The 24,983-nt window shown below is 47.6% G+C and overlaps 1 protein-coding gene across 3 annotated transcripts in view; it reads right to left on the reverse strand.

Moving 5' to 3' along the window:
* KDM1A (lysine demethylase 1A) overlaps positions 1–24,983 on the reverse strand; it is a 173,846-nt gene that overhangs the window by 17,770 nt on the left and 131,093 nt on the right. For all 3 annotated transcript variants that reach the window (XM_038377500.2, XM_038377495.2, XM_038377496.2), the window contains one exon: positions 18,358–18,545. In XM_038377500.2, coding sequence (XP_038233428.1) covers positions 18,358–18,545 — 188 coding nt within the window. The remainder of the gene's footprint in view (positions 1–18,357; positions 18,546–24,983) is intronic.

Raw genomic sequence — 24,983 nt, forward strand, 5'->3', positions numbered from 1 at the left:
CACCTTCCATTAGTTGGGGTTTAATCAAGCGAGAAGTTTAGGAAGGTTGTATCTGCTCCCTAGGCGAAGGAGATCTGGCCCTTGAGACTGTGGAGGCTTTTTCCTGAACATGGATTCCCACTACAAGAGGACCAATAGGGTAATGGTTGATAGGGATAGTGAAGGGGAGGACACATGAGCAGGTATCAGCCAGGCTGTTCCCTGTGCAAACTAGAAAACTTTATGGCACCCCTAAGGTATTAATTTCTGGACTCCCTTCCAGACTTCCAGTGCACTAACCATGGAGATGATGAGGCATGCACAGGGGAGGACTACATTCCTCTGAGGATGCGGAGGAGTAAGGGAAGTTGTGGTCATGTCAGGAGTACATTGTCTAGTGTAAGTAGACGGGGACAGGGACAGTAGCTGAGGATTGGGCAAAAACCTCTCTTAGGGCTTGTCCACATTGGGGGGCGGGGGACGCATAATGTTGATTAACTTCACAGTGTCTCTCTTGCTGGTCTGCTCTTTGCTTTTTTGAATAAGGCCATTCAGAGGTAGTGTATCATCATCATCATCAGCAGCAGCAGTCAGGACAGCCTACAGGGGATACAGAGGGGATTACTATCCAGATTGCCCCCAGATGTCCCTCACTAAACTCTGATATCATGTAAGCACCTCTAAGGCACAACAAAATTGCAAAGTCAAACTGGAAACCATTTCCAACACCCCACAACCTCCAAGACACAACTGCAAATGCAAACAGCATACACTGCAGATCCAAAAATTCCAATCTAAACCCCCACACACATACCACTTACCATCTCTGAGGTCCCCCAAGTCTGGGGAAAAGCTCAGGGAGGTGAAATAAGAAATATATTTAAAATGCTGTAATTGATTCTCTGAAATATGAACAACAACTACTTGTTTTTCTCCCCTTGTCTCCTGGCACCTGCAGGAGCCAGACCATCAAGGACAGGGACTTTATCAACAGCTGAGCAGCTCACTAACTTGAGGGGGATGAAACTGAGAACCTGCAATAAAATGTTAACAGACCTCCTTGCAGAATGCCCCCCAAAACTGAGGTAGTATTTGAGGTCAGAGAGGAGAGAGAGACCAGGAGCTATCGAGACAGTGCACTGTAGTCGCTAGAGACACTAAAAAGAAAGACAGGGGCATGCAGAACCAACTCCTAGAGGTGATACAGGTTTCAGAGTAGCAGCCGTGTTAGTCTGTATTCGCAAAAAGAAAAGGAGTACTTGTGGCACCTTAGAGACTAACAAATTTATTAGAGCATAAGCTTTCGTGAGCTACAGCTCACTTCATCCGATGAAGTGAGCTGTAGCTCACGAAAGCTTATGCTCTAATAAATTTGTTAGTCTCCAAGGTGCCACAAGTACTCCTTTTCTTTTAGAGGTGATACAGAAGCACAATGCTTTGCTGCAGTGCATGCAGCTAGCAGGCACCCAGACAATCCAGCACTCTCTACCATGTTCTGCAGCTCCTGGACCAAAAACGGTTACCTACCTTTTGAAACTGTTGTTCTTCGAGATGTGTTGCTTATGTCCATTCCATAAAAGATGTGCGTGTGCCTATGTGCACCGTCAGAATTTTTGCCTTAGTGGTATCTATAGGGCCAGCTCTGGTGCACTCTGGAGTCCCGTACTCATGCACCAATATATGAGGGGCCACCAGCCCTAGGCCCTCTCTCAGTTCCTTCTTGCCGGCAACTCTGATAGAGGGGCAGGAGGGCGGGTCATGGAATGGACACGAGCAACACATCCCGAAGAACAGCTGTTATGGAAGTTTAATAACTGTTTTTTCTTCTTCGAGTGCTTGCTCATGTCGATTCCATGCTAGGTGACTCACAAGCAGTATCCCTGGAGGTGGGCTTGGAGTTCACGGATTAGGAGTTTGCAATATTGCTCTACTGAAGCTCACATCATCCCAGGCCTGCTGGGTGATGGCATAATGAGATGCAAAAGTATGGATAGATGACTATATAGAGACTCTACAGATGTCTTAAATTGGCACCTGGGCTAAGAAAGCTGATGATGAAGCCTGTGCTCTGGTGGAATGGACAGTTTACAATCGCTGGCAGTGACACTTTTCCTGTTCATAACAAAACTTGATGCAGACTGTTATCCAGGAAGAGATTCTTTGAGCGGAAACAGGTAGACCTTTCATTCTGCCTGCTACTGTGACAAAAAGCTGCATTGACTTATAGAACGGCTTAGTTCTTTCAATGTAAAAGGCCAGTGCTCACCTAACATCCAGAGTATGCAACCTGCACTCCTCAACAGATTTATGAGGTTTTGGTGGAAAGACTTGCAAAAATATGTCCTGATTGTTGTGAAACTGCACACCTTCAGTAAAAATAGCTGGATATGGTCGCAGTTGGACTTTGTCCTTATAGAACATTGTGTAGGGTAGCTCTGATATAAGCGCTCTGCTTTCAGAGACCCTTTGGGCCGAAGTGATTGCTATCAGGAAGGAGACCTTCCATGGAGGAATAGGAGGGAACAAGAGGCCAATGGCTTAAAGGGTGGCACTGTGAGCTTTGACAGTACTAGATTCAGGTCCCAAGGTGGGAAAGGGTCACAAACTTGAGGGTAAAGTTGCTACAGACCTTTCAGAAACCTGACTGTTATGTGATGGGAAAAAAACAACCTGCCCTGGACTGGAGGTTGCCAAGGGGACTAACTGATGAAAGGATCAGGCCTGGGTGCTTGAGATGCAAAAGGTAGTCCAGAATCAACTGTAGCAAGGTCTGGTCAAGCAAAAGATTCCGGTCCAAGGCACAACATGCAAAACGCTTCCACTTGGCTAGGTAGGTCGCCCTGGTAGAGGGTTTTCTGCTACCCATCAGGACCTGCTGAACTTGTGCCAAGCATACTTGCTCTTCCACATTTAGCCCAGCAGCAGCAATATCGTCAGGTGCAGGGCTGCGAGGTTCAGGTACAGCAGTCGGCCATGGTTCTGGGAGAGTAAGTCCAGCCAGACTGGTAGTTCTTTTGGTTCCACTATCGAGTGCGCCAACAGCTTCCCAAACCAGTGCTGGTGGGGCCACGCTGGCACTATCAGGATTACCTTCGCCTTGTCCCACTTGATCTTCACGAAGACCCTGACCACGGGAATAAAACTGCATCGGAAAGGGAGCTTCTGTTGAGCCCACGAATTGAGCAGAAGTTGTGGCACTTCCTGTTCTGTCTGGATGCGAATAGGTCCACCTGGGGAGTCCCCCGACCTCTGGAAGATCACACTGGCCACTTCCGGGTAAAGTGACCTCTCACAGTGAGACGAGAAGGTCCTGCTGAGGTGATCTGCTAGCACATTCCTGGCCCCAGGACGGTGGAAGGCCACCAGATGAATGTTAACCCTGCCTAAAGTTCTTTTTTAAAAAGATGGGCCTAAACTAGAGATGATCTCCGTTTCACATGTGTGGGTCCCCGCCACTCCCTGGGGGTGTGCTAAGGTGACCAGATGTCCCGATTTTATAGGGACAGTCCCGATTTTAGGGTCTCTCTCTTATATAGGTTCCTATTACCCCCCCAACTCCTGTCCTGATTTTTCACACTTGCTGTCTGGTCACCCTAGGGTGTGCACATGTGTGGGTACCAGCTGCTCCCTGCCCCCCTCATTGAAGCAGGTGTGCAAGGCTACTGCCCTGGGAACTGCAGGGCACCAGTGGACGTGGGGCCAGCTGCAGACAGGGGCGTGGGGCAGGGCTAGCTGGAGGCAGGGGGTTCAGGGCGGCTGCGGGCAGGGCAGGGGTGTGGAGCTGGCTGGAGACAAGAGGGTGTGGGGCTGGCTGGAGACGGGCAGGCTGCGGGCAGGGCAGGGGGTGCATGCGGCAGGGGTTGGCTAGATACAGGGCAGGGGGTGCGGCAGGGGTTGGCTGCAGGCAGGGGGTGCAGGGTGGGTTGGAGACAGGGTAGGGGGTGCATGCGGCAGGGGCTGGCTGCGGGCAGGGGGGTGCATGCAGCAGGGGTTGGCTGCGGGCAGGGGGGTGCATGCAGCAGGGGCTGGCTGCGGGCAGAGCTGGGGGCACTGGGGTGGCTGGAGACAGGCTGGCTGCAGGTAAGGGGTATGGCAGAGGCTGACTGGAGGTAGGGGCTGGCTGCAGGCAGGGCGGGGGTGCGTGTGGCAGGGGTTGGCTGGATACAAGGCAGAGGGTGCAGCAGAGGCTCGCTGTAGGCAGGGGGTGCAGGGCTGGCTGGAGACAGGGCAGGGGGTGCATGCGGCAGGGGCTGGCTGCGGGCAGGGCAGGCGGTGCGTGCGGCAGGGGCTGGCTGTGGGCAGGGCAGGGGGTGCCGGGGTGGCTAGAAATGGCTAGCTGCGGGCAGGGCAGGGGGTGCGTGCGGCAGGGGCTGCAGGGGTGGCTAGAGAGAGGCTGGCTGCGGGCAGGGCAGGGGTACATGTTGCACGGGTGGCTGGAGACGGGATGGTTGCAGGCAGGGTGTGCACGGGTGGCTGGAGACGGGCTGGCTGGAGACAGGGCAGGGGGTGTGTGTGGCAGGGGCTGGCTGCGGGCAGGGGGGTGCATGCAGCAGGGTCTGGCTGTGGGCAGAGGAGGGGGCACTGGGGTGGCTGGAGACGGGCTGGCTGCAGGCAAGGGGTATGGCAGAGGCTGACTGGAGGTAGGGGCTGGCTGCAGGCAGAGCAGGGGGTGCGTGTGGCAGGGGTTGGCTGGAAACAAGGCAGAGGGTGCAGCAGCAGCTGGCTGGAGACAGGGCAGGGGTGGCTGGAGACAGGGGCTGGCTGCAGGCAGAGAGTGCGGGGGTGGCTGAAGGCAGGGCAGGGGGTGTGGCAGGGGCTGGCTGCAGGCAGAGGGTGCGGGGGTGGCTGGAGACAGGGGCTGGCTGCGGGCAGGGCAGGGGATACGGCAGGGGCTGGCTGCGGGCAGGTGGTGCGGGGGTGGCTGGAGACAGGGGGTGGCTGGAGGCAGGGCAGGGAGTGGCTGGAGACGGGGGCTGGCTGTGGGCAGGGTGGTGGTTGCTCATGGGGAGAGCAGCAGGATGCAGCCCAGGCCCAGCAGAGCAGCTGGGGACCCACCAGGCAGCATCGGGAGCCCCAGGGCCAGGGGAGCAGCAGCAGCAGCAGCAGCAGCACCAGGGCTCATGCCCAGGGCCAGGCAGCAGCCCACATGGCTCCTGCAGCGCAGTGCCCCCGGCGGCCGGAGGAGGAATTACATCACTTCCTGGCCGGAGCCCATCAAAGCCGCAGCGCCCCCTGCAGGGAAGCAGGTTAACAACTGGTTCTAGAACTGGTTCAAAATTTAACAACCAGTTCGCGCAAACTGGTGAGAACTGGCTCCAGCTCACCACTGCTACTGCCCCTAGCCATAGGAAGGTTTCCACTTCCTGAACAAGGAGTTCCTAGAAGGGTCCCCGAAGAGGGATGGCGGAAAACTCTAGGGTATAGGCCGATGCTATTGTGTTGAGCACCCAACTATCTGATGTCAATCAGGCCCATGCAGCCAGGAAGACACACAACTGGTTCAAAACAAATGGGGGGTGGGGAGATTCTGAAGTTAGACTGGGACACTGTCTGCAAGCGCACCATCAAAATGCCTGCCGTGGCCGCCCGGCAGGACCAGACTGGGCAGGCGAGGAGGATGAAGCACGACAACGGCGTTTAAACTCTTTATCCCATTCCTTTCTCTTATTGGTGCCTTGTCGCAGCAGCCCTCAAGATCTGGGCGGTGGAGGTAGCCGGTACTGATTCCGAACAGTTTGAGGCGTGTAAAGGCCCAGCGAACATAACTTAGTCCGAGAGTCCTTCAGGCCGCGCTGCTTAGCATCAGTCTGCTTCGAGAAGAGAGCATTCCCTTGAAATGGGAGACAACTGAAATGAACGACATCCCTTGAAATGAATGGACAACTGCATCTCCTGGGAGAACCCCAAGGATTGCAGCCACGAACTGCACTTCATGACCACAGCAGAGGCTACAACTCTGGCTGCTGAGTCAGCTGCATTCCACGCCACCTGGAGAGAGCCTCTAGCCACTGCCTTGCCCTTCTCCAGAATGGATGCATACTGCAGACTGAGTCCTGTGGAAGGGAGTCCTTGAACTTACTGAGGGAGTCCCACAAATTAAAATTGTATCTCCTCAACAGGGCCTGATGGTTTGACACCCGGAGATACTGGCTGTTGAATAAACCTTTCTCCCAAAAAGGTCTAACTTCTTTGCATCCCTGGGAGGGCTCAGGAGTTTCGATGTGGAGGTGGCCCCATGATGATCCAGGGTGGGCAGGTGGTCCATACAGGGTCCTTTGCTCACCACTCTCTTTCACTCGCACCAATGCAGATGTGCTTAGAGTCGAGTCAAAGCAGGATGGCTCCGATACTGGACGAAGTGCAGACGCCATGAAGAGGGCTTTTAGGCATATTTACCTCTCTTTCTGGTTCCTTGGCCTAAAGTTTATGCAAATTCTGTACATCTCCTTTATGTGCGTCTCCCCCAACCTTTTCAGGCAGCCGTTATGAGGGTTGCTAACCGGCATCAGCTTATGGCAAGCTGAGCATGGTTTGAAGCCCGGGAACTGGGGCATGCCCTGTCCTTTTGGGTATTCTTAACTAACACTACTTATTAACTAAAATAAACTGTGTACAAGAGAAGAACAGTGAGTAATGAAGAAAAAAATGCTATCACACTTGCGGATACAAGAGGAAAGGTGCTCTGACAACCATCACAAGCAGTAAGAAGAAACTGACAAGGCATAGGGCCGGCGGCGCCTCACATACTGGTACATGAGAGTGGGACTCCAGAGGGCGCCAGGGCTGGCCCTACAGATACTGCTAAAGCAAAAAATTCCGACGACTGTGCATGTGGGTGTGTGCACACCTATCATGGAATCAACACGAGAAAGCACTCCAAGAAGAATACAGGGTACTAGGATCGCCAGCATATGTTCCTCACTGTACCTCCACAGCCATGCTCCCAGATGCCATTCCCCTCCCTGGGCCAAGTTCAGAGCAGTGAGAACACTTGCACCTGGGAGCTCAGCTTCTTCGAGCCATCTAACACACCTGATGAGTCTGAGCCCCTAAACACTGAAAGGGAGAAGAACAAGAGGAGGCAGAGTGACTTGGAGCCTCCTGCTCACTTGTTGTGTGCTGCCCTCCACTGAACTGTGTCCTTTTAAAGCAGTGTTTCAATTTTGTTTTAATTTATAGATTACAAGGCCAGAAGGTCCCTTTGGGAAAAATCTAGTCTGACCTCCTGTATAACACAGGCCATAGAACTTCCTTCCAAGAAGAGGTTATTGACCTTGTACAGTAACTGCTTTTCTTCCTGCGAGTGCTCCACTTCAGATGTGCATGTGCCTCTCAATCCTTGATCAGACATTTTCAGGTAGCAGCATCTGTTGGGCCCACACATGTAACCTAAGCCACCTCCTGTCAGATACCGAGGTTATATAAGAGTATGTGGGCAAACCACGCTCAGTTCCTTCTCTACCCAACATCCCTTAGGGAACACTCTAAAGCGGAGGGGAAGGAAGATGGGAGTGGAGCACCCATAAGGACACACATCTCAAAGAACCACAGATAGAGCACAAGGTCAGAAACCTCTTCTTCTAGTAGTGTCCCTATGGGTGCTCCACCTCAGGGGACTTCCAAGCAGTATTCTGATAGGAGGAGGAGGGAGCTTCAGAATAACATCCAGAACTAAAGATAATACTGCAGAACAGAGGGTCGCATCGGATCTGGCAGCCTGGATAAGGGCATAAAGTTGGGTAAAGGTATTTATTGAAACCAGGTAGCGGTCCTACCTATTTCAGAAATTATTACATTCTTCAGTAATGTTGTAAGATGTTGCCTGAGAACTGGCCAAATGTGCTATCACTGTATGAGGGGGCTGAGCACCTGTGGTCTCATAACAAGTGACAATACAATCAGATATCCATTTTGACAGTCTTTAAGTAGAGACAGAGAATCTCCGGCCTCTATCTATGATGGAGATGAAGAGCCTAAGAGATCTTCAAAATTGCCTGGTCCTATCTAAATAGAAGGCCAAAGCTCTTCTAACATCCAGGGTATGCAAATAGGATTCCTGCTGAGAATTATGAGGTTTCAGAAAATATACTGGTAGATGGATGGATTAAGGTGGAAATCCTATAGAACTTTCTATAAGAATTTAGGATGGGTGTAAGGAGACTTTATCCTTGAAGAATACCATAAAGGGTCTGCCATTAAGGCCCCAATGCACCCAACTCTACAAGCAGAAGTGAGGGCAACTAAGGTGGTATTGGAAATTATCCTGGCCTATGATAAAGTGTAAGTATTTCTTGTGTGATGGGTTTAATTGATATATAAAAATATGTATCTTGTAGGTCAGGGCTGAAAACCAATCCCCTTCCTCCAATAAGAGAATTAGAGTTGCCAGAGTCATCATCCTGAACTTTTGAGGCTTCACGTGCTTTAAGTGTCTTAGATCGGCCTCCCTCCTTCTTTGGCACAAGGAAATACTTTGAGTAGAACTTCTTGCCTTGAGGGGGGAAGGGATCAGTTCTATTGCTTCTAGCTGGAGGAGAGAGTCAAACTCTTGTCTTAACACAAGCTCGAGAGACAGGTCCTGAAGAGGGATGGGGAAGGAGGTGAGGATGAGAGGGCATGATGTAAAACGGATGGTACAGTAAGATGTTATGACCTCCATGACCCACTTTTCCGTGGTGGTCAGTTTCCAAGCCTGTTGGATAACAGGAAGGCAGTCCCCTAAACAGGGGATATGCTCCAATGGGCGCAAGTGTCACTCCATTATGACTTCAGAGGATGGGTGGTCAGTGCTGTCTGAAAAATCAGACTCCTCTAAGGCATCTTAAGTTTTTTGCCCAAAAATTGAGGTACCCCAAATCACTAAGCCTGAATATTTAGAGAATAAACAGCACTGTAAGATTTTGTTCAGAATAGATCTTGCCAAATTATTACTAAATTAGCAGATGAAAGGAAAGCCGTTATTATATTTGAATTTTAGTAAGGGATTTAATTTAATGTTATATTTTGAAAGACAGCTCTTAAAATTTATTTTCATAGTCTTGCATCGAACAATGTTGACTGATATTGGCTGGAGAAACAACAAAAGCATTGAAAAATAGTGAATTAGAGATTGGATGAAGGCAGTACTGAACACCAGATTATCTTCCATAATAGTTTAGAAGAGGAAGTCAACAATATAGTAATTAAACTCACAGATGATATTAAATTGGGAGTAAATGCAAACACCAATGAGGACAAATAATGCAAAATGACAGAGAGAGGTTTGAAATATGGGAAGAAAATTAAAAAATATGCAGCTTGGAACAATGCTGATAAAGACATTTAGGGAAAACTTATCTGAAACACACGGACTCGAGGGAAGTAGTAAATTCTGACAGAGATCTGGGGCAGAGATACAGCAAAGTAAATATGTCTCTCCAATAGTAAATAACAGAAAAAAAAAGGGGGGGGCTATATGAATGGGGCTTCACACACAAATAGCACAGGATACGGATATAAAACTCCCTCTGTGTACCGCTCTGGCATGACTTCCTCAAAAATTGCACCCAATTCTTGACATCACTTTACTAGAAAGATATTGACAAATCAGAGGGAGTTCAGAGAAGAGCAACAATAATTATCAGGGGACTTGAAGGAGAGACTAGAGATGAATGATTAAAATAGCTAAATACATAATGCATGGCTAATTGATTATTAAGGTAAAAGGGGGGGAGGGACACAAAAGGTAAGATTCTACAAATACTAGAAGGATGAAAACACCAAAAGGCAGAGAACTTATTGTGGAGATACAAGGAGGTATAACTAGCAATTACAGGCATTAAATTAAGTCTGCAGAAATTTTAATAGTCAACAAACATCTAGATTTAGGGAAATCAATTAGGTTGCATAATAAAACCTGAGAAATTTAAAACAAGACAGGGAGCAAACATACAATAGCGAACAACTCCACAACAGCAGAGAGGGCAAAAGACACCTAACTAGGTCTTTTCAGTTCTAACTAAGATTAAGGACAGTCGATACTGGGGACCCTATTCCGTATGCAGTGCAACCTGCCAGGCCTTCCTCACCTCTCTTTTTAATCACATCTCCTCTCCCAATCCACCAGACTGCGTATGTTGGAGTTTCAGCAAGAGTAAATGCTCACCGCAGGTGTTCAGACCTTCTCATGGTCATTTAACATCTTTCAGCCCAAAGCAGAAATGCCATCTGATTCCAGATTAGAGCAGTTGAGAGGAATTAAAATTACTGAGCGAGTCTGAATCCCTGCAGATGAGCAGAATGCATGATTGTGACCAAAAAAGGGGACAGACAAGAATCTTTTGTCCAAAACAGCTCAGGAACATAGCGGAAGATCCTCTGCCTTCCGACTGTGATCTGTCCAAGAGGGGAGAAGCAAGACAAATTTGAAATTCAGTGGGGATCCTTCAGTATGAAAAGGTCTCACCTATTTTTACCACATTTTACAATGTCCTGGAAATATTATAAAGGATCACAATTAAGTTTTAATTTTCCCATTACAGAGGTGCATCTTCTACTCCTGGGGGAATTCTGCATTACTGCACAATTCAGAATTTATGCAGATTTCCATGTTTTCCCTGTAGATTTGGGGCTGCAGAGCTACTGGTTGCCACTAGGGGCTGCTGATCTCTGCAGAACCCAGATCGCAGTGAGTGGAGTGCCCAGCCCAGTGGGGATGTAGGCTCTGCACACCGTGGCTGTTCAGCTTGAACCTCATTCTCCTGGTGATAGGAGAGGGCCCATGAGACCCAGCTCTGGCAAAGGCTGAGGAAGGGCAGAGCTGCATCGCACCGTGTCCCCCAGTGGGACAGTAAAGGAGCTGGGTCCAGGTATTCTCAACCTTTTTCTTTCCAAGGCACACCCAACATGCTATAAAAACTCTATGGCCCACCCATGCCACAACAACCGGTTTTCTGCATATAAAAGCCAGGGCTGGTGTTTGGGGGTAGCAAGCACGGCAATTGTCAGAGGCCCCATGCCAAAGGGGGCCCTGTGAAGTTAAGTTGGTCAGGCTTCGGCTTCAGCCCCGTGTAGTGGGGCTTGGGGCCCTGGGCTTCTGCCCCACACAGCGGAGCTTCAACTTTCCGCCCTGGACCCCAGCAAGTCTAATGCCGGTCCTGCTTGGCAGACTCCCTGAAACCTGTTCACAGCCCCCCAGGGGGCCCCAGACCGCTGGTTGAGAACTGTTATCATAGGAGTTTCTTTAACTCTCTACTCCTGGGGGATCTTTTTTGTTATTATCTATATTGCTGACATACTTGTTGACAGGTATTTTGAAATAAAATTACCAAAATAATTTAAACTAGAGTGATTATATTGTGTTATATTGACAAATAAAATACACAGAAATTTAAAATGTTAGCAGAATTTTTAATTTTTTGGTTCAGAATTCCCCCAGGAGTAATCTTCACTGCAATGAGATACAGACTTTCATCTTACCTCAAACTCGCTATTAAGTGGCATATGTAGAACATGCCAATTGAATACATGCCCCCAAATCAGTTACGTACATTTGAAAAATCTCCATCTAAAAGAGGAAACTTACTGTAACTGGAGATTCTTCAAGATGCGTGGTCCCTCTCTGTATTCCAAACGTGGTACGCACATGCACTATGTGCCCAAGTCTGGGAAGTTTCCTCCACACAGCGTCCGTTGACCAGCATAGTGTCTTTCCTTGTGCTTCCAACCGAGGGTACAAGGAGCGGTACAGGTTGATGCCACTCTAGTTCCCCTCTTAATGCAATGTAACCAAGTCCGAAGTAGAGGGGAAGGAGGGTAGGTAGTGGAATACAAATAGGAACCACACATCTCAAAGAACGTCCAGCTACAGTAAGTAACCTCCTTTTCGTCTTTGAGTGATGGTTCCACATGGATGCCTTGCGAGGAGTGATCAGCAGAACCCTATCAAATTCACAGTCCATTTTGGTCAATTTCACGGTCACAGGATTTTTAAAATGGTAAATTTCTTGATTTCAGCTCTTTAAATCTGAAATTTCACGGTGTTGTAATTGTAAGGATCCAATTCAAAAAGGAGTTGCAGGGGGTAGAGGGGGATTGTTGCAAGGTTATTTTAAAGGGGGTTGTGGTACTGCTACCCCTACTTCTGCACTGCTACTGATGGCAGTGCTGCCTTAAGAGCTGGGCAGCTGGAGAGCAGTGGCTCCTGACAGAGAACCCAGCTCTGAAGGCAGAGCTGCCGCCAGCAGCAGTGCAAAAGTAAGTATGGCCTGGTATGGTATTGCCATGCTTACTTCTGTGCCGCTGCTGTGGGGGGGAGGGAGGGGTTGCTGCCTTCAGGGCTGGGTGCCTGACCAACAGCCACCGCTCTCCAGATCTGAAGGCAGCGCAGAAGTAAGGGTGGCAATACCCTGACACTCCCTCTCCCCCCGCAACTTCCCTTTGGGTCAGGGACCCCAACTGAGAAATGCTGGTCTCCCACATGAAATCTGTATAGGATAAAAGCACACAAAAGACCAGACTTCACAGTCCGTGGTAGGGCCCTAGTTTCAGTGTGGAGGTGGGTGTGAAGAGGCTGATGGCAGAGCGATTTGCAAGATGGCCTATCCTACTGCTGCATCCATGGCATGGCTGCTTGCGCATAGCGTGCTGTAAATGAGTGGACAATTCACAAATATCCTCCAATGGGACGTCTGACAACACAGCCATGGAAGCGTCCTGTGCCCATGTAGAGTGAGCTGAAACATCCCCAGGAGGCAGGAGGATTGATATCTTGTAGCATTAAGTATGCAACCTGAGACCCACTTAAGAGATCTTTTGTGAGGATATGGCTTGGCTCCTTGATCTTTCTGCCATGGCAACAAAGTCTCAGACTTTTTAAAAGGCCTAGTTCTTTGTAGGTAGAATACCAGGGCATGTCTGACATTGAGGGAGCGTAGCTTCTTGTAGTTCGCAGAGGCATATGGTTTCAGAAAGAATACAGGTAAGTGGATTGATTGGTTGAGATGGAATTCAAAAACAACCTTGGGGAGGAATTTGGGATGTAACCACAGTGAAACCTTCTCCTTGTGCAAAACTGTGTAGGGAGGGTCTGCCATCATGGCTGCTAGCTCACTGACCCGACCCCCCCCCATCCCTGGCTGAAGTGATGGCTACTAGGAATGCAACTTTCATGGAAAGGTGGGTCATGTAAAGGTTGCCATAAGTTTGAAGGGTGGTCCTCTGACAGTTAAGAGGACAAGGTTAAGATCCCACTGGGGCATGGGTTTGACAGCAGATGGGCAAGTCCTGACCAAGCCTTTCATAAAGCATGCCATTGTTGGGTATGTGAAGACAGAGCGTCCCTCCAGTGGGGAAAGGAAGACACTAAGTGCTGCCAGGTGCATATGGAGGGAGCTAAGACTAAGTCCAATGTTTTCTGGGTGAGGAGATAATTGAGGACATTTGGGATGGTCACCATGTCAAGAGAAAGGTGATGGCGGTGCACCCACTCCAAGAAATGGCGCCACTTCATCCACTGGTGGACTCTTTCCTGCTCTGGTTAAGGATCCATTGGACCGGGGCCGAACATGCATGTTCTATGTTAGACGTCCATCCAAACACCAGGCCGTGAGGTGAAGGGAGTTTGGACTGGGATACCCGAGTCTCCTTTGGTCCTACATGAGAAGACCCGGGAAAGACTAGAGCCTGAACAGTGGTTGTGTGGAGAGCTTCAAGAGCTCTGCGATTTAGAACTGCTGGGCTCAGTAAACCGCTATGAGAATGATGGTGGCCCCATCTCAGTCAACTTTCAGGAGAAAGTGAGGCAGAAGGGGAATCGGAAGAAAGGCACATCGAAGGTCACCTGTCCAGGAAAACAGGAGAGCATCACCCTGGGAGTCACTGCCTACAGCCCCCTTCAAGCAGTAGCACTGTAGTGTAGACTTGTCTTGACACACCAATTCCACAGCCTGACTGCCTTGGAGCAGAGGGAATGACTTGTTGCCCTCCCTGCTTGTTGATGTTGTCCAATAGGATCTGCATATGGAGAAAGAGTATAAGGCAGGGGTTCTCAAACTGGGAGTTGCAAGGTGGTTACATGGGGGTCTTGAGCTGTCAGTTCCATGAGGCTGACAATCCCAAGCCTCCATTAAATTAAATCCCACCCTATTTTTAATTTAGAAGGGGGTCACACTCAGAGGCTTGCTGTGTGAAAGGGGTCACCAATACAAAAAGTTTGAAAGTCACTGGTATAAGGAGAAGGAAGGCTTTGCAGGTGAGATGAACTGCTTTGAGTTCCAGGATGTTTATGTGTAACGTGGATTTCCATGGTATTCATTCACCTTGCGCAGTGTGGTCCAGATGGGCACCCCAACCTGTAAGGGAAGTGTCATCATGATGGTGGCCCTCAGTATGGGAGGGCTGAAAGAGGTCTCATTTATGACCTTGGTCAGATCGGACCACCAAGTGAGAGGGGCCAGAAAGTATGAGGGAACAGTGACCCTGAAGTCAATGGGGTCCCCTGGTTGGGTTGCAGGTTGAATTAAGCCAGGCTTGTAGGTGCTGCAGGTGAAGTCTCACAAGCGGTGTCATGTAGGTGCAGGTGACCACGTGCTCCAAAAGAAAGAGGCAAAGTGGGCAATCAGGGTAGTCATTGCAGAGAACTGTTCCACCAAAAGGAAGGCTCATTTAGAGACTGAGTCCAGCTTTGCCCCTATAAAGTTTATCATCTGCATGGGTGATAAAACAGACTCCTAAGGAGGAAAGGAGGTATTGAAGAGACTGAATCACAAGAACTTCTTGCTGAGATTGTTCTACTAGAAGCTAGACATTCAGGTACAGGAATACCGTACGCCCCTGGCATCTCATCTGTGCCACTACAACTATGATCAAGTTCATAAAGGCCCTCGGTGCTGACACTAGGCTGAAAGGGAGGACGCGAAACTGGTATGTTGTTGCCCCACTTTAAATCAGAAGAACTTCCTGGGAGACTGTTGGATGTCCACATGGAAGTATGCGTCTTTCATGTTGAGAGCCACGAACCATATTCCCTCCTGGAGGGAGGGAATTATCGATGTCAAAGTGGCCACCTGGAATTACTGCTTTCTGATTAATATATTTAGCTGACAAAGATCCAGGATGGGCCTCTGCCTTTTTTGGGAATGAAGAAATATGGTTAGTAGAAACGTCTCCCCTGGTATTGAGGAAGGACACCATCTATAGCACCCTTGAGGAGCAAGGGCTCTGCTTCCTTCTAGAAAATAAATTGGTGGGCAGGGTCCCCTGAAGGGAGTCAGGAGGGAGGGTGATAAGACACTAAGGAACGAAACTATGGAGTTGCTGTGGTGGATAATCTCCAGTACCCATCTGTCCACAGGGATCTTGCCCCAACTATGGGAAAAGAGGTTAAGAAGGCTGCCAAAGATGACAGGAGACAAAGTATGTGGCATCACAGTTGGTTTGTGGGTCCTAACCTGCATGTCAAAATTGACTCTTTGCCTACAGCTGAGAGAGGTTTGAGGAGGTGGCAGAGGCCAGGGTCAGAAAGTGGGCTCTCTGGGACCTCTGTCGTTTGCGGCGAGGTTCTGGTGGCTGTTGATAGGACAGGTAGGTGGCCATGGTCTGAAGGACTGGTGCTTCTTCCTGGGGTGTAGATTCCCAGTGACTGCAGAGTGGAGCATGAGTTCTTCAGGGATTGCAGAGACTTATCCACCTTGTTGTTAAAAAGATTGTTTTTGTCAAAAGGGAGGTTCTCCATGGTGTTTTGGACCTCCCTCAAGAAATCCGAAGACTTGAGCCAAGAGTCTCTGAGCATAACTAGTCTGGTGGCCAGATAATTGGATGCAGTGTCAGCAGCGTCCACCACAGCCTTGAGGGCCACTTTTGCTACCAGTTTCCCCTCACATCTACCAAAGCCTGGAATTAGGCCTGGTCATCTACAGGAGCTTGTCCTTAAACTCTGCCAGCCTGCTGTAGGGGTTGAAATCATACTTAGTCAACAATGCCTGGTAGTTGGCTACACAAAACTGCAAACCCCGCAGAGGAAAAGACCTTCCTGCCTAGGAGGGTCAACATTTTCAACTCCTTGTCTAGAGGGGTGGACTTTTGTGGGTGTTGTCAAGCCTGCTCCGCAACTGTTTGCACCACGAGTGAATTAGGGGCTGGGTGCAAAACCAGGAAATCAGTCCCTTTGGCTGGCATGGGGTTTGGGGCACATGATATGGGCATGTGCCAAACCATTCTGGTCTATTCCAGTATGGCCTCATTTACAGGAAGGGCTACCCTGGATGGTCCCTGTGGCTGAAGGATATCCAGGAGATGACGTTGGGGATACTGGACCTCCTCCAGCGGAATTTGTAGATTGCTACATGCACGGATATCAGTTCTTGGTATTGCTGGTGGTCATCCAGCAGAGAGGGCAGCAAAGGGATGAGCCCCTCATCCAGCAACAAGGAGGCTCCAGTGGCAGATCCAATTCCACATCTTCCTTGTCATATACCAGTGGAGCTGGCTGCGAGCAGGGGAGGAACGATAAGACCCATGTGATGGTGCTGGACAGCTGTGGTATGGGTCCCAGGGGCTCCAGTAGGGCCAGAAAGAGGATTCCATCAGCCTCAGCAGACCCCATGCTTCCCTGGGGTGGGTTATGCCAGGCAGATATGGTTGCCTTGGCTTTCTCTCTGGGCCCGTGCTGCGGCACAGACACTGGCAGGGCTATGTCCTGGGACACCTCCAAGTCAGATGATGGGTCCATTGGAAACGGCGCTAGTGGGGAGCCCTGATCCGATGGATGGGAAAGGGGCCTCTCCTTCAACAGGAGTAACAGTTCATCCTCAGGCATAGGAATGTCCCAGAGAATGGATGGGCACGAAAGGAGCGGAGACTATGGGTATGGCAGGAACACCTCTTTCAGTCAGGAACATCTCCGTACATCCTAGAGCCATGAGGTTACCATTGAGAATACAGAGGGACCCAGTTTGATTGGTCTGAGGATTGACATGGCGGCAATCATAGAACACGAGGGGGCGCACTCGTAGTTGGGTGCTCCATATGTCTCACCACTGACATGTTACTGATGAATCCCGCTTCTTCTTTACCTTACCTTCCAGTTGGGCAGCCTTTAGCAACAGTTCCATGGGATCCACATGCAACATCTCACCAGACCTGGCATGGCTCAGGGAGGAAACACTTCTCTTATGAGCAGTCCGCTGTGGGGATCTACTCTTATGCCTATGAGATACAGTTTCTTACTTGTGTGGGGAGGAGCTTGTCCTTGGACTTCTGTGCCAATGGCTCCACACCATGGCTTATGCTAGGTGAGGCACTACGAGTCAGTAGAGGCCACTGTACGGGGGGTATCCCTGGTCAGGATCAGATTGAGTCCGGGATCTCATAGCCTCTTCCATCAGGAATGTATGGAGTCAGAGCTCATAAGCCTCTGTAGTTCTGGGCAGGAAGGACTTACAGGGGCTGCACTTCGTCAAGATGTTCACCTCACCCAGACAGTAGAGGCATCATTGATACTCCTTACTGATGGAAAAGGAACAAGTATAGGATACACAATTCTTGAAGCCCAGAAACTTGGGCATGGTCCTCAGGTAGCGAGGAGTTCTTCCCCTCAACTGGGGAGGGGTTCTACACCAACTATGTGAAACCACTTATACAGGTATACAGAACAACTTTCTTATTGAAATAAGAACGAAGGAGGAATAGGTGTTCCGACTCAGGCCATGGGGCCGTAAGAAGGAACTGGAGTGGCGCTGACCTGCACTGTGCCTTATATCCTTGGTCAGAAGCACGAGGAAAAACACTGCGCATATATGAGTCAATAGACAGTGCTTGGAGGAAACGTCCAGACTCAGGCGCATGAGCACCCAAGTGTGGAATATACATAGGGACCGTCACACAAAAGAACCACCACTGATTGTCGTTTCATTTGGCAGTCTCACAGAGACCAAAGATTTAATCAGCATGGGACTGAACTATCCTCTTAAAGAGGTGTTCTTCCAATCCAGATCACAATCAAGGCATAGTGGCGCGGATGTGTACCAACAGGTCTTCAGCAGATGTAAACTGAGGTTCTTTGCTTCAATGCTGCACTTATGATGCCACCTGGTACCCAGAAGCACACTACAAAGCCACACAGTAAAGAGGAGAAATACCTTAAGAAGGATAAAGGAGGTTCTAGCTCCTATAGTAGAAGTGGAAAAGACAGAATTTGTTTGGTATCGTTTTATAGATGTGTTCCTAAGTCAAGCTCAGTGCATCTCACATTTTGCACAAAAATGACTCTTCACACAATTCAAAGAATGGGGTTCTAGAAAGAAAGAGGGGGGGAGCTGCTCTCCAGCTTAGCATCATGCATTCCAGAATCTATTTATCGTACTAATTCCTCTACTGCTTTTCCCCTCCCGGTCAAGTTACCTTGTTAAGATTGCCAAATCCCATTCTCTGCACAGCAGACGTTTTCCACTCAGGAAGAGGAGGCACAAACTGTACAGCAGGTGGTTGCTGTTTCAACACTCCCAAGGGAAGAGTGCACAGGACAGCATCACATTTATAAATAAAAGTCTGGCTAGTGGAGCGGGTGTTCACAGCTATCACTTCGCATCCTGGTAAAGGTAAGGAAAAGCATGGTTTTAGACATTTAATAAGCCAGGGTCCTATGGAAAAAACAGTGCATGATCATATACTTAGGAGACTATCATAAGGCATTCGCACAGTGGGACAGAATTTAGGTTGCACAGATAACCTTAATTCTGACATGGTCTAATTTTTGAGTGCTTGAATCTGCAACATTAACAGCATTCAAGGAATTCAGTATTTGAATAACTGAACAGTCCTTGTATTACCATAGTGCTTAGAGATAACACTGAGTACTAAGGCCTCCACAGCAGTGCACCCTGAGCAAATACATACAAAGACATTCCCTGCCCCATAGCTCTGCAAAGATGTGGGAAACTCCTTAATCTTGATGCAAATGGAAACAGGATGCCAATGGAGATTTAAGAGGGGGAATAATATGGGCAGAGCAGTGTCACAGGAAGATATTTCAGCTACAACATTTTATGTAGGCTAGACAAGGTGGAAGGAAGGTCAGAGTGGGTGATTGCCACATTCAAGACAGGAGATTTCTACTGTATTGAGAATGACCAAGTTTCTTGAGCGTGGCATCTATGCCTGCTGAGTTGGCTTCCTTTAATTCTCTTTAATCATCCTATTTTGTTGCTGTCGCTTTCCAATGAAACGGCTCTCAAATAGAAAAGGAGTACTTGTGGCACCTTAGAGACTAACAAATTTATTAGAGCATAAGCTTTCATGAGCTGTACTAACAAATTTATTAGAGCATAAGCTTTCGTGAGCTGTAGCTGTAGCTCACGAAAGCTTATGCTCTAATAAATTTGTTAGTCTCTAAGGTGCCACAAGTACTCCTTTTTCTTTTTGCGAATACAGACTAACACGCCTGCTATTCTGAAAGGCTCTCAAATAGTTACCTCAGAGCCCAATCTAAGAGTTTAGCAGCCTTGCTGGAGCCCTAGGCATAACTTAGCGTAAGAACCTCAGTAGGCCTTGGCAGAATAGTAACAAGGTAGGTGTCAGCTAACCAAGTAAGCACATTCCTGTTTGTAGAGGATGGTACAAAAACACAGATCTCTGAAGTACCTACTTAACACATTCCAACATCACACCAACCCCATGTCAAGATAAAGAGGGGATGACAGGATAATGGATGAGGATGTTTTGTTTGATCTAGCAGCTATAACAGAGGTGGGCAAACTATAGCCTGTGGGATCGTCCTGCCTGGTCCCTGAGCTCCTGGCCCAGGAGGCTCGCCCCCGGCCCCTCCCCCGCTGTTCCCACTCTCACGCAGCCATGCCGCTGCATGGGCTGCGAGCTCCAGCCGTTCTGAGTGGCATGGTAAGGGGGGTGGGGGCACGCGGCAGTGAAGAACGTTGGGTAGCGGGTTCCGGGAGGCAGTCAGGGGACAGAGACAGGAAGCGGTTGGATGGGGCAGAGGTTCTGGGATGGTCGGGGAACAGGGGGCACTGGATAGGGCGTGGGAGTCCTGGCGGGGGGGCTGTCAGGGGGCGGGGGTGTGGATAGGTCGGGACAGTCAGGGTACAGGGAGCAGGTGGGGTTGGACAGGGGTGGGATCCTGGGGGCGAGGGACGGATTGGGGCAGGGGGTCCCAGGAAGGGGCAGTCAGGGGGCGGGAAGTTGGAGGGGGTGAATAGGGGGCAGGGGCCAGGCTGTTTGGGAGGCACAGCCTTCCCTACCCAGCCCTCCATACAGTTTTGCACCCCTATGTGGTAATTGGGCCAAAAAGTTTGCCCACCCCTGAGCTACAAGATATAAAGGTGGTAACTAGCCTCCAGGAGTGTAATATGTAATTTGCTTGTATCAATGTACAAATTAAGAAGTCACAGGAGGGGCAACTTTATATCAGTCTAAGGCACAGCATCCTGTTATGCTGACTGAACCTTTACCTTGTCAATAGCATGTATGTATTAGTATCCCTGTGAACCATTGGACAGGGTGCTAGTGCTGTGCTTTGCTGACAATAAACCTGTCTGAGTGCCTTCAACATCAAACCTAGTCTGTGGTCTTCTTTTATGAACAACACTGAAGTCTGCTGAATCAGCAAGCTGCACTCTCTGCTGGGGCAGCTAACACTGGAGCTCCAAGACCAGCAACACTTACAACGCCACAGCATTAACAACAGTATGGATCAGCACTCCCGTTATGCTGGGCACTGTACATAAACCGAACAATATCCCCATGTTTTTTATTTCTTCTTCATCCTGGCTCTCTTTCTATTCCTGGATACAAGCTATGCTAAAAGGGCATTACGGTTGAACATAACATTAATTAATACACTACAGGAATGTCCCAAAACCAAGCATTAGAATCCCAAGAAAATAAGAAATCCACCATGTTAAGGTGAAAAATGCAGTTAAAAACACCCAAACAATCCTCTATCAACTCTATCAATCTAGTGACATCATGGTTCAAAAAAGAACTAGATAAATTCATGGAGGATAGGTCCATCAATGGCTATTAGCCAGAACAGGCAGGAATGGTGTCCCTAGCCTATGTTTGCCAGAAGCTGGGAATGGGCAACAGAGGATGGATCACTTGATAACTACCTGTTCAGTTTATTCCCTCTGAGGCATTGGCCACTGTTGGAAGACAGGATATCGGGCTAGATGGACCTTTGGTCTGACCCAGAATGGCCGTTCTTATATATCATGAAATAACCATATTGTGATCATTTTAGTATTTGTGGTCTCAAATCAGATTAAATTGTTTTTTAAAAACATAACAGACTCTACTATCCCATTGTGTCACTACAGAGTAGACCAGTGGTTCTCAAACATTTATACCGGTGTCCATCTCCGCAGAGCGGGGAGGGGAGACAACAGGGGCTCGGGTCAGAACAGTAGAGCTTTCAGTGAATGTCTTAAAGAGACAGCATAGGGCGTCTTTCAGAAACTTTCCCAGCAGCCAGTGACACGCAGTCTCTCTCTCACACACACATACACACACACACACACACACACACACGTCTCACAGTCACACTCACCTCCCAACACATATTGTATTACTGCTGTCACTTGGTACTTTCCTGCAAAGCACATATATTCTCTGTAGTTTTATTATTTCAAAGTGTGTTATCTTAGTGTTTTGATTGGTCTATGCATTTCATAATTTTTATTTCTCTTATACTTATATTTAATTCTGTAAGTAGTGAATTTTAAAACGCCTAACTTGTCCTGGCTGGAGTAATTATCCCCATTTAACTTTTTAAAAATATGTATTATATCTAGGTCTTTTGTTTCTACCGGTAGCGCACATCCCCACATACCTCGGTGCACATAACAAAATGTATTCTGCACATAGATGGAAAAAATTAGAGGGAACATTGAGGAGTGGCCATTTCGCCCCTACGCTGCAACTTTGGGTGCCTTCAAATGCCTTGCTACAGTAGCTCCTACCTGGGCCGTTCACAAACAGCCTTTCAGCGTGCAAGACACACTCCGAGTGTCTCTGTGTAACTGCAACCTACCAGCCACACCTGGGTTACACACTGGATTTTACCAGCCCCGGTTACTTCCGCAGGGTGTTGCCACCACACTCCCATTCCCAGATTTCCCCCGCAATATGTACAAAACCTACTACTCAGCCCTCTCCTGGACAGTCCAAATATATTTAGTCTTTATTCCTTTAAGGCAGAGTTTCTCAAACTTCATTGCACTGAGACCCCCTTCTGACAACAAAAATTACTATACAACCCCAGGAGGGTCATACAGAAGCCTAAACACGCCCAAGCCTCGCCACCCCAAGCAGGAAGGCCAAAGTCAAAAGCCCCGGGTGCGGGGGCCTGTAATCTAAGCCCTTGGGTTTTGGCTTCAGTTCCAGGCGGTGGGGCTCGGGCTTAGGCTTGAGGCCCAGGCCCCAGCAAGTTAATGCAGCACTGCGACCCATAGTTTGAGAACCACAGCTTTAAGGGAATAATACACAATGGTTTACCACCTTAAATGGAGTTACCCACACACTAAATTAAACACACTGGATTACACTGAAAACGCGATTAACTCAACTAAAAAAAATTAATCGCAATTAATCGCACTGTTAAACAACAGAATACCAATTGAAATTTATTAAATATTTTTGGAATGTTTTTCTACATTTTAAAATATTTTGATTTATATTACAAACACAGAAAACAGTGTACAGTGCTCACTTGATATTTTTTATTACAAATATTTACTTTAAATACGATAAACAAAATAAACCGTATTTTTCTATTCACGTCATACAAGAACTGTAGTGCAATCTCTTTTTTGTGAAAGTGTAATTTACAAATGTAGATTTTGTTACATAACTGCACTCAAAAATAAAACAATGTAAAACTTTAGCACCTACAAGTCCACTCAGTCCTACTTCTTGTTCAGCCAATCGCTAAGGAAAACAAGTTTGTTTACATTTACATTTACAGCCTGCTTTTTATTTACCTCACATGAAAGTGAGAAGAAGCATTCACGTGGCATTTTTGTAGCTGACATTATAAGGTATTTACGTGCCAGATATGCTAAACATTCGTATGCCCCTTCATGCTTCAGCCACCATTCCAGCAGATATGCTTCTGTGCTGATTATGCTCGTTAAAAAATGAGTTAATTACATTTGTGATTGAACTCCTTCGGGGAGAATTGTATATCTTCTGTTCTGTTTTACCCACATTCTGCCATATATTTCATGTTATAGCAGTCTCAGAGGATGACCCAGCACAGGTTCATTTTAAGAACACATTCACAGCAGATTTGACAAAACGCAAAGGAGGTACCAATGTGAGATTTCTAAAAATATCTACAGCATTCTACCTAAGGTTTAAGAATCTGAAGTGCAGTCCAAAATCTGAGAGGGACGAGGTGTGGAGCATGCTTTCAGAAGTCTTAAAAGAGCAACACTCCGATGGGGAAACTACAGAACCTGAATCACCAAAAAAGAAAATCAACCCTCTGCTGGTGGTAACTGACTCAAATGATGAAAATGAACAGCGTCGGTCTGCTCTGCTTTGGATCATTATTGAGCAGAATCCATCATCAGCATGGACGCATGTGCTTTGGAATGATGGTTGAAGCATGAAGGGACATATGAATCTTTAGCAGATCTGGCACGTAAATTATCTTGCGATGCCGGCTACAACAGTGTCATGCAAACACCTGTTCTCACTTTCAGGTGACATTCTAAACAAGAAGCGGGCAGCATTATCGCCTGCAAATTGTAACCAAACTTGTTTTCTGAGCGATTGGCTGAAGTAGGACTGAATGGGCTTGTAGGTTTTACATTGTTTTATTTTTGAATGCAGTCATTTTTTGTACATAGTTCTACATTTGTAAGTTCAACTTTCATGATAAAGAGACTGCACTACAGTACTATTTCTTTTGTTTTTTACAGTGCAAATATTTGTAATTAAAAATAAATATAAAGTAAGCACTATACACTATTCTGTGCTGTAATTGAAATCAATACATTTGAAAATGTAGAAAATATTCAAAAATATTTAAATAAATGGTATACTATTGTTTACTCACGCGATTAATTTTGTTAATTGCTTGACAGTTCTACACTAGATTACATAAAATAATAAAACAAGTTTATTAACTACAAAGAGATTTTAAGTGAATACAAGTAATGAGGCATAGAAGTCAGAAACGGTTACAAGAAAAACAAAGATAAAACACTTCTGGTGCCTAACAAACAACAGAATCATAGAACTGCAGAACTGGAAAGAACCTCAATAGGTCATTTAGTCCAGTCGCCTGCACTCAAGGCAGGACTACATAATAACTAGACCATTCTTGACAGGTGTTTGTCTAACCCGTTCTTAAAAAACTCCAGTGATGGAGATTCCACAATCTCCCGAGGCAATTTATTCGAGGGCTTAACTACCCTGACAGTTAGGAAGTTTTTCCTATTGTCCAACCTAAACTTCCCTTGTTGCAATTTAAGCCCTTTGCTTCTTGTCCTATCCTCAGAGGTTAACAAGAACAATTCCCCCCCTGTAACAATCTTTTATGTACTTGAAAACTTATGTCCCTCCTCAGTCTTTTCTTCTCCAGACAAAACAAATCCAATTTTTTTTCAAACTTTCCTCATAGGTCATGTTTTTAAGACCTTTAATAATTTTTGTTGCTCTTCTCTGGAGTGTCTCCAATTTGTCCACATCTTTCATGATATATGGTGTCCAGAAATACTCCAGTTGAGGTCTTATCAGCTTGGAACGAAGCAGAAGAATTATTTCACGTGTCTTGTTTACAACACTCCTGCTAATACATCCCAGAATGTAGTTTGCCTTTTTTTTTCCTTTGCAACAGTGTTACACTGTTGACTCATATTTACCTCGTGATCCACAATAACCCCCAGATCCCTTTCCGCAGTACTCCTTCCTAGGCAGTCATTTCCCAATTTGTGTGAGCTCAATTGATTGTTCCTTCCTAAGCGGAGTAGTTTGCATTTTTCCTTATTGAATTTCATCTTGTTTTC

The sequence above is a fragment of the Dermochelys coriacea genome, chromosome 19 (assembly GCF_009764565.3).
Source record: "Dermochelys coriacea isolate rDerCor1 chromosome 19, rDerCor1.pri.v4, whole genome shotgun sequence".
In the NCBI taxonomy this organism is placed as follows: Eukaryota; Metazoa; Chordata; order Testudines; family Dermochelyidae; genus Dermochelys; species Dermochelys coriacea.